The 13,461-nt window shown below is 40.6% G+C and overlaps 1 protein-coding gene across 1 annotated transcript in view; it reads left to right on the forward strand.

Moving 5' to 3' along the window:
* LOC143854190 (heme oxygenase 1, chloroplastic-like) overlaps positions 1-9,462 on the forward strand; it is a 32,742-nt gene extending 23,280 nt beyond the window's left edge. Inside the window, exons 2-4 of the mRNA XM_077364034.1 lie at positions 8,270-8,493; positions 8,891-8,998; positions 9,211-9,462. Of these exons, the coding sequence (XP_077220149.1) occupies positions 8,270-8,493; positions 8,891-8,998; positions 9,211-9,303 (425 nt within the window). The 3' untranslated portion in view covers positions 9,304-9,462. The remainder of the gene's footprint in view (positions 1-8,269; positions 8,494-8,890; positions 8,999-9,210) is intronic.
* Positions 9,463-13,461: the final 3,999 nt, after the last annotated feature.

Here is a 13,461-nt window from a genome sequence, read left to right on the forward strand (position 1 = left end):
TAAAAAATTGTCTGAAAAATATTAGAAACTATTATGCCAACCAAATTTAACTGAATGACACGTTTTATTACTTCAAACATCGAATTTCCTACAATATATCAATGAAACTAACAAAGTTTAATCATACAAAATGCTAAAAATGTTGCAGATTACATCTCATCTGTCAATCATAATTCATCTCTTTCTATGGGTTGTCATAAGTCGACTCAATTGAATAGTACCCCTCGCCATCACAATCGATAGCTCTACGGACATTATCAAGATTGATGTCCTCATTTTTGTCGTCCATAGAAGCAACACCAGTAGGTTCTTCCAGTGGTTGCTAACTTAAATCCTCTCTGATGAAAATAATATGCTCATCATCCAATCCATGAAGACATCAAGGTTATCTAAACTAACAGGGTCTCCAGAGGTAGATGTTTTCGTCCGTAAATTCCTGGTGCAAAATTTAATAATTTCAAATGAGTTTAACTTTTTTTTTTGAAAGATGACTATTTCATTGATACTATGAAAATCACATTGGGGACCAGAGGTCCCAACTAGCATTACATAGAATCAATTAAAGCTGGCTAGGATTATACTCCTAGGCTCTGAAGCACGGGTGCTTCAAAATGGCCCGCGTACCCGTATCGGGTGCGTGTCGGGTGCGCACCCGATTAAAAAAACTTTTTTTTTCTAATTTTTACTGGCGGATGCGTGTCGGGTGCGGTTGGGGTGCGCACCCCGACGCACCCGACACGTTTTTAAGTGTTTGAAAAAAAAAACAAAAAAAAAGAGGCTGCCAATAGCAATTTGGGGGGGGGGGGTTTAAATTATATAAAAGGGGTTTTAAAACCCAAACCCCCTCACTCACACTCATTCAACTCTCTCCCTCACCCTCTTTGTCTCGTCCCTCACGGCCTCACCCTCTCTCGTCTGCAACTCTCTCTCTCTTTCTCTCTCTCTCTCTCTCTCTCTCTCTCTCTCTCTCTCTCTCTCTCGGGCTTCTCTCATTTTCTCCTCTCCCTCTCAGTTTCTCCTCTCTCTCCCTGCAACTACTACCGTCGCCTCCGCCACCGTCGGAGCCCTAACCTAACCCTACTTAAAGGTACTCTCTCTCTACTTCTCTCTTTCTCTTTGTATCTCTCTCTACTCTCTTTCTCTCTCTCCTTTATTTTTATTTGTGATTTGCCCTAAAAAATAGCCTAAAGCCCTAACCGATTGTGAGTCACATAAAAATCAATTTGGAGCTCACAATCGGTTGGCATAATCTTAAAATGGATTGTGATTTTGAAGTCCTAAACTGATTTTCAGTTTAGAGGTCACAATTGGGAATTTGGGCTTTAGGGCCTAAAGCCCTAAATCCCAAATTTCCAATTGTGAGCTTTCAGGCCATGTTAATTTGAGATTGTGACATTCAATTGGGAGCCCTTTAGGGCTCAATTAGAAGGGTTAGGTCATTAGGGCTTTAGCCTTTAGCCCTTTACCCTTTAGGGCCATGTTAATTTAAGATTGTGACAATCGATTGGGAGCCCAAAACTGATTTTAGGAGTAAAAAATTATGTTTAATTTTGACCCCCAAAATCCGTTTCGGGCTCAATTAGAGGGGTTAGGTCGTTAGGGCTTTAGCCTTTACCCTTTAGGGCCATGTTAATTTAAGATTGTGACAATCGATTGGGAGCCCAAAACTGATTTTAGGAGTAAAAAATTATGTTTAATTTTGACCCCCAAAATCCGTTTTGGGCTCAATTAGAGGGGTTAGGTAGTTAGGGCTTTAGCCTTTACCCTTTAGGGACATGTTAATTTAAGATTGTGACAATCGATTGGGAGCCCAAAACTGATTTTAGGAGTCAAAAAAATTATGTTTAATTTTGACTCCAATAACTTGATTTGGGCTCACAATTAGGGGCTTAGGGTTTAGACTTCAGACCATCAAGATATAAGATTATGAGTCTTGTGAACTGATTGGGAGTCCAATAATCTTATTTGCTTACTAAATTTGTGTTTGTTCTTTTAATAGAATGTCTTCATCCAGGGCTAGTAGCGCCGCCGCCCAAGCCACAAATGCACCACCTTCTACTTCTACTGATGAAGACCTCTCGAAGCCCTTATGGAGGTATGCCACTAGATTTGATAAAGATCCTAAGGGTGGAGGGAATGTGAGATGGGAATGTAATTTTTGTCATAAGAGTTGGAATAGCTCCTACACAAGGGTTAGAGCGCACTTGTTGAAGGTATTAGGACAAGGAATCGAAACGTGTCCTAAGGTGAAAGCAAATGACCTACTCAGAATGCAAAGGTTGGAGGTAGAATGCAAGGAGGCTATGAAGCAAAATGCTCCCAAGAGAGTGCCATTGCGGCCATCATCAAGTAGTGGATCATTGAGTTGCCCAAGTAGTATGCTTGTCCCTCCAAGTTTTGATCTAAAGAGGAGGAAGACAAGTGGTCCAAGTGGAAGTGTGAGTGCTATTGAAAAGGCATTTAACATGGCGGCCCGCGATCACCTACATGGCGAGATTGCTCGGATGTTTTACTCCGGTGGCTTGCCATTTCACCTAGCAAGGAACCCACACTATGCGAGTTCATACTCTTATGCGGCCAACAATCCAATTTTCGGTTATTTGCCTCCAGGGTACAACTTGCTAAGAACGACTTTACTACAAAAAGAGAGGGCAAATGTTGATAGGTTGTTGCAGCCCCTTAGAGAGACATGGAAGGATAAAGGGGTGAGCATTGTTAGTGATGGATGGAGTGACTCACAAAGGCAGCCTCTCATTAATGGCGGTAACCGAGGGTAGGCCTATGTTTCTCAAGGCGGTAGATTGTTCGGGGGAGACAAAGGACAAATATTTCATTGCCAACTTGTTGAAGGAGGTAATTATGGAAGTTGGGCATGAAAATGTTGTCCAAGTAATTACCGACAATGCCGCAAATTGCAAGGTGGCCGGGCAACTAATTGAGGCACAATTTCCTTCCATCTTTTGGACCCCATGTGTGGTCCACACCCTCAACCTTGCTTTGAAGAACATATGTGCGGTGAAGAATGTGGAAGCAAATCAAGTTACATATGACGAATGCAGTTGGATAACGGATGTTTCGGGAGATGCTAGCATCATTAAGAATTTCGTAATGAATCATTCCATGAGACTAGCCATATTCAACGAGTTCAACACTTTGAAGTTGCTTGCCGTGGCGGAGACTCGATTTGCGAGTGTTATTGTTATGCTTAAGAGATTGAAACTCTTAAAGCAAGGTCTTCAAGTAGTGGTTATTAGCGACAAATGGACTTGTTATAGGGAGGATGACATGGGAAAATCGAGGTTTGTAAAAGAGAAGGTGTTATATGACGTATGGTGGGATTCTATCAATTACATACTCGCATTTACATCCCCCATCTATGACATGCTTAGAGAGTGTGACACGCATACGCCTTGCCTTCACTTGGTTTATGATTTGTGGGATACCATGATAGAGAAAGTAAGGGAGCAATATATAGGAAGGAAGGAAAGAGGAAAGCAGAGGAGTCCAAATTTTTTGACGTGGTGCACGAGATTCTTGTTGCTTGTTGGAACAAGAGCAACACTCCACTTCATTGCTTGGCTCATTCATTGAATCCAAGGTTAGGTGACTTTAAATTTATTTGGATTATTAGTTATTTATGTTTATTTCTAAGTTCTAACTTTTGACTTGAAATTTGAAGCTAAATTAGTTTTTTCTTCTTAAAGGTATTATAGTGAGCAATGGCTTAGTGAAGATTCAAGTCGGGTGCCTCCACATAAGGATGTAGAAATTTATACCGAGAGGATGAAGTGCTTCAAGAGGTACTTCACCAATTCCTCGGACCGCACAAGAGCTAATGTGGAGTTCACGCAATTCTCCATGAAGTCCGGATTATTCAATGTTGTTGATTCCATCAATGAACGGTTCACTATCAAGCCTCATGAGTGGTGGGCCATCTATTGTACATGTGCCCCTATGCTTCAAAGCATAGCTTTGAAGATTCTTATGCAACCTTCATCGTCATCTTGTGCCGAGACGAATTGGAGCACTTACTCTTTTGTGCATTCTCTCAAGAGGAACAAGATGACTCCATAGCGAGCTGAAGATATGGTTTTCGTTCATAGCAATCTTCGGCTTCTCTCAAGACAAACTCCACAATATAAGCAAGGAGAGACAAAGATGTGGGACATAAGTAGAGATACATTTGATTCCTTCGAGGATGTAGGGGTACTTGAAGTTGCTAGTCTTTCTTTGGATGAGCCGGAGTTGGAGTTCATTGTTTTTACCGACGACGTAGAGGATGATATTGTCGATATTGGAGATGAAGCGACTGACTTCTAGGATTGATGATGCATTGATGCTTTATGTTATTTTGGTGCTTTAATGATGAACTTAATCACGTATGAAATAAAGAGTAATATTAGAATTTTCCATTTTGGTGACTGGTGATGTTATTGTTATTTGATTGCTTTCCTATTTAAAATTTTTTTTTTAATAAAAAATATTATTATATTCAACGCACCCGCACCCAAGTTTTTTGGAAAATCATGTACCTGCGTACCCGTGTCGTGTCGCACCCGCACCCCGCACCCCGCACCCGCACCGGTGCTTCATAGCTCCTAGGCCAGTACAAAACCGAGACGCTACTTAGGGACAACCATCTCTATTCAAATGAGTTTAACTTTAAACTTATAAGTGTGATTGATTCTTGAGAAGTGAGAACATTAACTAAAAATATTATATCATTCATGAAACTTCAAATTGTAATGGATAAACACTCTGTTATCCAATCTCTGGCGGTCCCACTTATTCTTCTTTGCAGCGTGGTTGTGTTCAAAAGTACTCCAATTCCTTTTATATCCTGTCTCATTACAAATTTGAATAAGAATCCGAATAACAAAGATTTGTAGTTCTAGGATGACATTACCAAACTACTTCCACTATGCAAACTGTAATGGTAAAATAATAATGAATTAGACAGTTAGCAAAGCATCATTAGCTGTTAAAAATTGAAATGAAATGAACCTCATAGAAGAAACAAAATACTTTACCTGATTACAGATCATCATCGCTATGACGAAGTACCCTTCCGTGTGATACTCCTCAACCTGAGCAGTGATGATGTTCTGCACACCTTCATCAAGTATCAATATACTTATACAATCCGTGTAGCCAATGGTAACCTCATTGTGCCCGGAGAATGTGAGACTAAAAAACAACGCTGGGTTAAGAAAGTATTTCGTTGGATAAAGGGGACTGTGAAGTTGGTTATCACATCTGTGATCTATAACTCTCCATATGGGCATGTAGTTCGATTTTTATTCTTTAACCACTCCCTTGTGGCTTCCTTGACCTTATCTATGAACTCCTACAAATGTCCCATTGCGGCTTTGTCTTAGAGATCCATCAAGCAAAGCACTCTCACTAAAGGTTCACCGACTTTCAAATTAAATTTACAGTTGGACTAAAAAGAATTGTCTAAAAGGGTCTAAATAATTTCTTGACTCAACAAATGTTTGACATACCTACTGGCAAGATATTTGTTAATCACTAACTTCTGTTGCCGAGCTTTCTTATGTAACATAAGACTGTATATGGTCAGAAAATTTAATGCAAATCTCATCCAAGCATGACGACACAAGTCTTTCTTTTATGATTTTTTGTCTCATCTAATGCAACTGCCCTCTATGATTATAAATAAATCATGTTATCTTTTGTGCTCTCTCAATTGTGTTTGCTATAAAGAAAAGTTAGAAAACTCATCCAGTTTAGATATAGGCGTTTTAGCATAATATATATGCCTTGGGATGCACACGGGGTGCAGTTGAGTGTTTGATATTTAATTTCTAACTTCTTGCCTCTTGATTTATGACTAGACTCGCTGTCAGTTATAAATCGCATGTTATCCGAACTAAAAATGTGCGATAAAAAAATTATATAATATATCGGCATTCTTCATTATGCAAGATGCATCGATATATTTAAGGGAAACTAATCCTTTAGTGCAATAAACTAAGAAGTTGATTAATAAATGTTATTTTGTATCCGCCCATCTATCGGTCATAATACTATAACCAGTGCATTTTCATGACAACTTGACCTCAGCCAAGTAGTTGTGTATCTCATGCACGCTTTTCTTTAATATTGGACCTCTTAAGTCATAGTAAGAGCGTGCCTTATAACCCGACCCTAGATCTCCTACTGCATCAAATATTGTTTATCAATATGGGGAATGAGCAACATTGTAATAGAGGTTGGTATCATAACAAAACATGTCAAACACCATGTCAACCCGGTCAGTGGTTTCCTTTTTTGCCAAAGCACTTTTAATGATTGATTAGGCTCTAGGGGGTCGTTCGTGGTGCAAAAAATTGTTTGGATCCCTCATTTTTCTTTCTTCCTCTTTCCACACACCCTCTCTTCTGCAACATCTTTTCCCTTACGCTCCGATATAGCTTCTAGGGGCTACCAATACCAACATCATCCTCATCTTCAATTTCTTGTGGTGTTCCATATGAATTACCAACCTTCATCATAACTATATGTTTTCTAGATTTTTCACTTTGTATTTTTATAGAAGTTTTGAAATTACCTTTGAAAAAAAAGAGAAGGTCCATTTTACATCTAATGGGATATTCTTATATATCGTCACTTCTCCCGAAACATCCGTTCGATGTTTTTTTATTTAGGTAATACCTTCTCTCAATATAAGTTTATTACAGAATATGGAAACTATTTTATTTCGATAGCCTGACACCACTGCATTGTAAGCCCATGTCAGGTTATCAGATCTAGGGGGGAGCAGAACCGATGTATGATCCTGCTCCAGAAGGTCTTGAACTCATCTTGTTATTTAAATTTAATCGAAATAAAAATGAAATACAACAAAAAGAAACCCTAAAGAATACAAGAAAAACCAAAAATGTTTTATGCACAATGTACGCGAGGAACCTCTTTCGAATATACCGTTTTGAAGAAAAAACTTCTCCACTTCCAAGCCTCCTCTTCATGTAGAATTAGAATTAGAATCCTTTGGAAGTTAAAAATCACCCTTTGTAATTATAAGAAACACAAAAAGATTTCTAATAAATCAATAACAATGAGTAGGGAATGATTTGAGAAGGATAGTGTGGAAGAAGTAAAGAAAATGGTCGTTTGGATGGGTTTTTATTGTTTTTATGTTTGGGGACACAAAAAGATGCAAAATACCCTTGAAACGGCTTATAAAACAGTAAAAAGGACAAAAGTTAAGGGCAAACGGTAAAAGGAAAAAAAAAAAACCTATAGAAGGGCATTCTGTAATTTTCCAAAAACAAATATGCGTTTTCATCCTTTTTCATTGTGTTTTGCCCGGTACGGGCAATTTGAACCAAACCGCATGGTACGGAACAAAATTTCAGCCAGATATTTTAGGTTGATCTTTTGTACCTTTTCCTAAATGATATGAGACGTTTGGACAATTTCGGACAAAACCAAACGAAATTCATAACAATGATCCTGATATGTGCTTATGTTTATGGGTAGTTATTATGTAGTTGTGGGTATGTCATTTAGGGTTGTGGGCAGATGGGCTGATGATGTGGGAGTCTCATTGCGTTTGTATTTAAGTTCTTGTGTTTCAATGAAATGGAGAGGAAGAGAAAATTACAGCAAAGAAGGGAAAGTTTGTATAGGAGAGTAATGGTTCCTCTCGATTTGAACCACTGGGAGGTCCGGTTGCCTCGAATCAACAATCCCTTCTCTTTTCTTTCTTTATTTGTGTTACAGCCAAGTAGGCGCGTAACAGATCTATAGTATATATTGTTTTTTTACTTAATATATGTTTGCCTACGGATGCTTTTTAATTTTCTTTGACCATAGTAAAATATTTTTTTGTTGAATGAAATAAATGAAAGAAAGAACAATTTTTTTCCGTAAAGTCAATCTTTTCAGTGGGGTATTGCACTTAATGTCTCAAATTCTATCCTCAAATAAGGGCATTTTAACCCTTACGATTTGCATTTCAAAACGATCCTTTCGTGTCTAGAAATATGCTCAAATTGAATAAGACGAGAGAAAGGAATGTACCAGTAAGGTAGCACTTGAGATTAGAATCGGGATTTAATTTAAGGTCTAAATGTAAAACTTTTGGGGTATCCTTGTCATCGTTGCCTATGTTGATGTGCTCGGGTTGCCTTTAGCCCATTAAACATAGTAACACAGCATGACGAACCATGTTAATTTTTTTTGTTCATGATTGCATTTCCTGTTTAATTTCTTTGTTTTGACAACATGCCTACCTTATTTTCAGATGCCGAGTTCAGCAACACATGCTTGGAAAGGTCAGAGAAATTGGCAAAAGATTTAGACTGGTTCAAGGAGCAAGGTCATGCCATCCCGGAACCATCTTCTCCTGGGATTTCTTATGCCCATTATCTCAATGAACTATCAGAAAAGGATCCTCAAGCTTTCATCTGTCACTTTTACAATATTTATTTCGCTCACTCTGCTGGGGGCCGAATGATCGGTAAAAATGTATGATTACCTTGCTTTTGTCTGTTCTACGATTTCTTTTCTCATAATGCTGAAGCCCAAAATCCTACACACTCTAGTTAATGAATAATATTTCTTGGTTTTCGAGACTTGAACTATGTCAACTTCTCTCTTTTCCCTCGTTTAGCTCATAATACGGTGGATGAGCTGTGAAAAACGTGGAGTTTAGGGATATATTGATAGATTCTAACGTCTCTCTCTCTACCATAATTTGTATAATTTTTATTTCACTTTTTTTCTGCCTTCAGTTCGTACTCTGGCCCTATTCGTCCCACCTGTTCCCTTTAAACATTTTGCTTTCTTTCAGAAAAAAAGTATTTATAGCATTTCTTGCTTGTGGTAATTGATTTTTTTTAGATGTTAATTTCGTGTATATCAGGTGTCTGAGAAGATACTAGACAAAAAGGAATTGGAGTTCTATAAATGGGATGGTGACCTTCGCCAGCTGTTGCAGAATGTGAGAGAAAAGTTGAATAGAGTTGCTGAAGTAAGAATTAGCTATAGCTATCCTTCAATCTTTTTTTGGGATTTGCTAGCCGATTTCGCGGCCGCGAAATGTCTTTCTGCGAAATTGGCTAGCCTCTTTTCTTTAGCATCTATTCGAATAACGCATGTTGCTTCATCAGCTTTGGAAAATCTCTAACTTGCAAGTTATCATTGAGTTCTGTTACTAATCTTTTTCTCTATGATTATACTCAGAACTGGTCTAGAGAAGAGAAGGACCATTGCTTAGAAGAAACTGAGAAATCCTTCAAGCACTCGGGCGAGATCCTCCGTTTGATATTATCATGATGTGCCATGTTACATGGATTCTTCTTAACGGGCGACATACCTGTGTGTCGGATTCTAATACTTAAGGATTCTATGTGATGTTTCTGATTTCTTTTTTGTGTTTTTTCTGAATATACTACTTCCACAACTTCACAAATATCACATGTTTTGTGTTTTATCCATCCTAATAGTAAGTTGTATATATGGTTTTAAATTTCGGATTTGGTGCCGGTTTCGGACCCCACCGAAATCGAAATTTAGACCGAAACTTCAAAATTTAGTTCGAAATCCGACGAAATAAAAAAATCCACTTTTAATCCCTGCCTGAAATTTCGGTAATTTCGGAAATATGGTGTGTGAAAGCCTAAGGCAGAGAAAGAGCGAGAACAAGCGGTTGTAGACAGAGAGGGAGAGATGAAGAGAGATATGGCGAGGGCCGTTGGCGGTGTAGTGGTGTGGCAGTGAGAGGAGGAGGGATATAGAAGAGAAGGACACGATTTTTAACCCAGCGAGTTCTCTGTCCCATCTTTATTTGACTTTGGCTGTATCTATCAAAAAAGTGGGCTGTGTTTTCAAACAAACAAGGGTAAAGGAGATACTTAAGCGGGGAAGGACACGTAAAGTACCGTTTCGGGTATTAGCCGTTACATGCACATCGGTAAGACTTACGTGGTGAGAAGATAGACACGGTGAATAAAATATAATTGTTTTTCTAAAATTTTGGACGGAAATACAGGAAACAGAAATTTTGACAGTAATTCTTGAAATTTCGGCAAAATAAAGTACGGGTATTAGCCATTTCGGTGTCAGTCCCAACCGAAACCCGAAATTTTGGATTTCGGTCTAAATTTTAAACCATGGTTGTATATATTTACTTATCAGATTAAAATTTATAATATATTACTTTTTAGAGAAAAGAGTTTCTGCGCTAGAGCGCATCTATGCTCGAGTTAAAAGGTAGTTTCTCATTAGCTGTCTTCAGTGCGTCCGGAAAGCAATTTTTAACTTACATATTTACAAAAAGACAGTTGAGCCCTTGAGTCTTGCAAATAGAAAAAAAAGGGACAGTCTCTGGAGCGGTAAAGAGTTTGAGAAAGGTAGGGTTTTCATCTTCTCTAGTTCGTCTCCTCCAACTCTACGGCTTGGGTTGAAGGTCCAGAGATTTCAAGCGCGTCTTCTCCTCCAAGTCTACCCTTTCTATTCTTCTCCATCATCAGATTCGTGAAACCCTAGATCTTCTCCTTTTGTTTTTCCTTTTTCTTTTTTGGAATGAGATGTGAAACCCTAGATCTTCTCCAACCCTACTCTCTTCAAACCCGATTTCTTTGTGGCTATTTTGAAATCCTAGATCCCTCTTCTATATGTCTTTTCCTTTGCCTTTTGGGTTATCTGGATAGTTAAAAAAGGAAACCAGATAAAAAATTATGTTATAACCCTAGATAACCCAAACGTGCCTACAGTCTTCAAAAGCCTCTGTTAATTTTTTAACAATCCACCCACTGATTATTCATCTTTAACAATCCACCCACATCCAATTCTTTTTTTATTTTTACTGTAGAGAAACGTTTCATCTAATAAAAGCTATGTTAAAAAATTACGTTTCTTCTCCCGTATGAATAGAGAACCTAAAACCCCAGGTCGATAAAAGCAAAGGACTCGACTATCATTTTTGGGTTTTGTTAAAACTTATACAATTGTTAGGCCCAAAATTGGTAACAGATGAGGCAGTGACCCAAAATTGGTAACAGATGATGCAGTGATGGGTCCAAACTGCTGAACTGATTGAAAATTATGTCCTGCACAGAAGTACACGAGGTCAGAAATCCAACCCGAAGTTGTAGCTCCGGACGGGCCCTTCGACAGTCAAGTCCGTAATGGGCACAAAATTCAAAAAACCAAAACTAGAGATGGTCTTTTTCATCTAGGGATTTGGTCCCCCACCTTGGCATTTGTGAAGGTTATTTATAGCGGGAGCCCTGGGGTAGTTGAATTACCTACCCCAGGACAGGTGTCAGCCCATGTGTGGGCCTGATTTTACCTGCCCTTGGTAGATTACCTGGCTACCCCTGGGGTAGGTGCAAACTTCTTAGTGGGCCTTTCAAGGGCCACATGTCGACAGCTAATTGGGGGTGACTTTTAATACCCATCATTTGTCCCCCGGTTCTCCAGGTCATTTTGATGACTTAGGGAAGCATGAGAGGTTGCATTCCTGACCGGTTGAATGAGTCAAGGCTCAGAATGAAGCGCATAGACCGGTTTCTGGTACCCTGCTCGGTTCGGGACGTCCAGAAATATGAAGCGAATCACTCTGCCCGGCTAGGTCCTCTGAACGGCCTAGGACGACCAGAAATATGAAGCGAATTACTCTACCCGGACAGGCACTCTGCACGGCCTGGGACGACCAGAAATATGAGGTGAAATATTCTGGTCGGCCAAACCCTCTTCACGGCCTGGGACGACTAGAAATATGAAGCGAATCACTCTGCAAGGCCAGGCCCTCTGTACGGCCTAGGACGACTAGAAATATGAAGTGAACTACTCTGCCCGGCCAGGCCCTCTGCACGGCCTGGGATGACCAGAAATATGAAGCGAATTACTCTGCCCGGCTAGGCCCTCTGCACAGCCTGGGATGACTAGAAATATGAAGCGAATCACTCTGCCCGGCCAGGCCCTCTGCACGGCCTGGGATGAGCAGAAATATGAAGTGAATCACTCTGCCCGGCCAGGCCCTCTGTACAGCTTGGGACGACTAGAAATATGAAGTGAACTACTCTGCCCGGCTAGGCCCTCTGTATGGCTTGGGACGACTAGAAATATGAAGTGAACTACTCTGCCTGACCAGGCCCTCTGCACGGCCTGGGACGATCAGAAATATGAAGCGAATTAATCTGCCTGGCGAGGCCCTCTGCACGGCCTGGGACGATCAGAAATATGAAGCGAATCACTCTGCTCGGCCAGGCCCTCTGCACGGCCTGGGATGACCGGAGATATGAAGTGAATTACTCTGCCCGGCCAATCCCTCTGCACGACCTGGGACGACCAGATTTTTGTCGTGTTGTGCACGCGCCATATGCTGGCCGGCTTGGGACGACCAGATTTTTGTCGTTTTGTGGACGCGCCATATCCTGGCCGGCTTGGGACGACAAGATTTTTGTCGTTTTGTGTAACGCGCCATATCCTGGCCCGCTTGGGACGACCATATTTTTGTCGTTTTGTGTAACGTGCCATATCCTGGCCGGCTTGGGACGACCAGATTTTTGTCGTTTTATGTAATGCGTCATATCCTGGCCGGCTTGGGACGACCAGATTTTTATAACGGTCAAAGCTCCTGGATGTATATTCATACATCCATATACGTATGTATATATGTACGTATACACGTATGTATATACCCGTCTATTTACATATACATATGCGTCAACTCGTGCCTTGTGCCCTACTCTATTAATGAGGGGCACGTGGCAGCCCTTGGTTCGCGAATGCGAACCACCTCAAGCCTTCAAGGTTATAAGAGGCGTTGCTTACCCCTTCATTCTTCATTTTCTTTTTGCCTTATTTCTGCTCCGCTTGCTCGGCTTTGTGAGTAGCTTTGAGGTCATGGTCATCGCTGGGTTAGGTGCTTTCCTTCGGACCGGTAATCTTCTTTCAGTGCATCTTTCCTTTATATGTCTGTTTTTCTTTTTGTATTCTTGATGTCTAGCAGTAGTAGTTCTGGTGCTAAGCCGGACTCCAGATCACCTCCAGTGGGACCCGCTCCCACTGGTAGTTCAGGGTCTAGTTCGTCGGAGAGGACCAGATCCAACCCGATTAGGATTCCCGGCTCTTATATGGCTGGCCATAGGGAAGATATAGGTGACCTTGACTAGTTTGTAGATATTAGGGACGAGGTGATTTTTGATTTAAACACCACCCCAGTCCGAGTAGATAGCCTAGACCGAGCAGAGGCGAGTGAGGGGAGTTATATCGCCGAGACATCCACATCCTTCATCCCGGGATGGGCTGCTGAAGTCATAGCTGAGGCCCGGATGGATGCCAACCCGCAATATCCAGGCTCTGTACGAGGAGAACTTCCTTGACGAGTCCCAACTAGGAGAGGTTAGGGATAGGTATTGTATCCCTGGGTGGTTCAGACTGAGAGTGGCAATTGAGAGAGATAGGGCTAGTAACGACAGTTCTGAT

Source organism: Tasmannia lanceolata, unplaced genomic scaffold, assembly GCF_043159265.1.
Source record: "Tasmannia lanceolata isolate RefF3 unplaced genomic scaffold, GAP_Taslan_0.1 ptg000003l, whole genome shotgun sequence".
Taxonomy (NCBI): domain Eukaryota; kingdom Viridiplantae; phylum Streptophyta; class Magnoliopsida; order Canellales; family Winteraceae; genus Tasmannia; species Tasmannia lanceolata.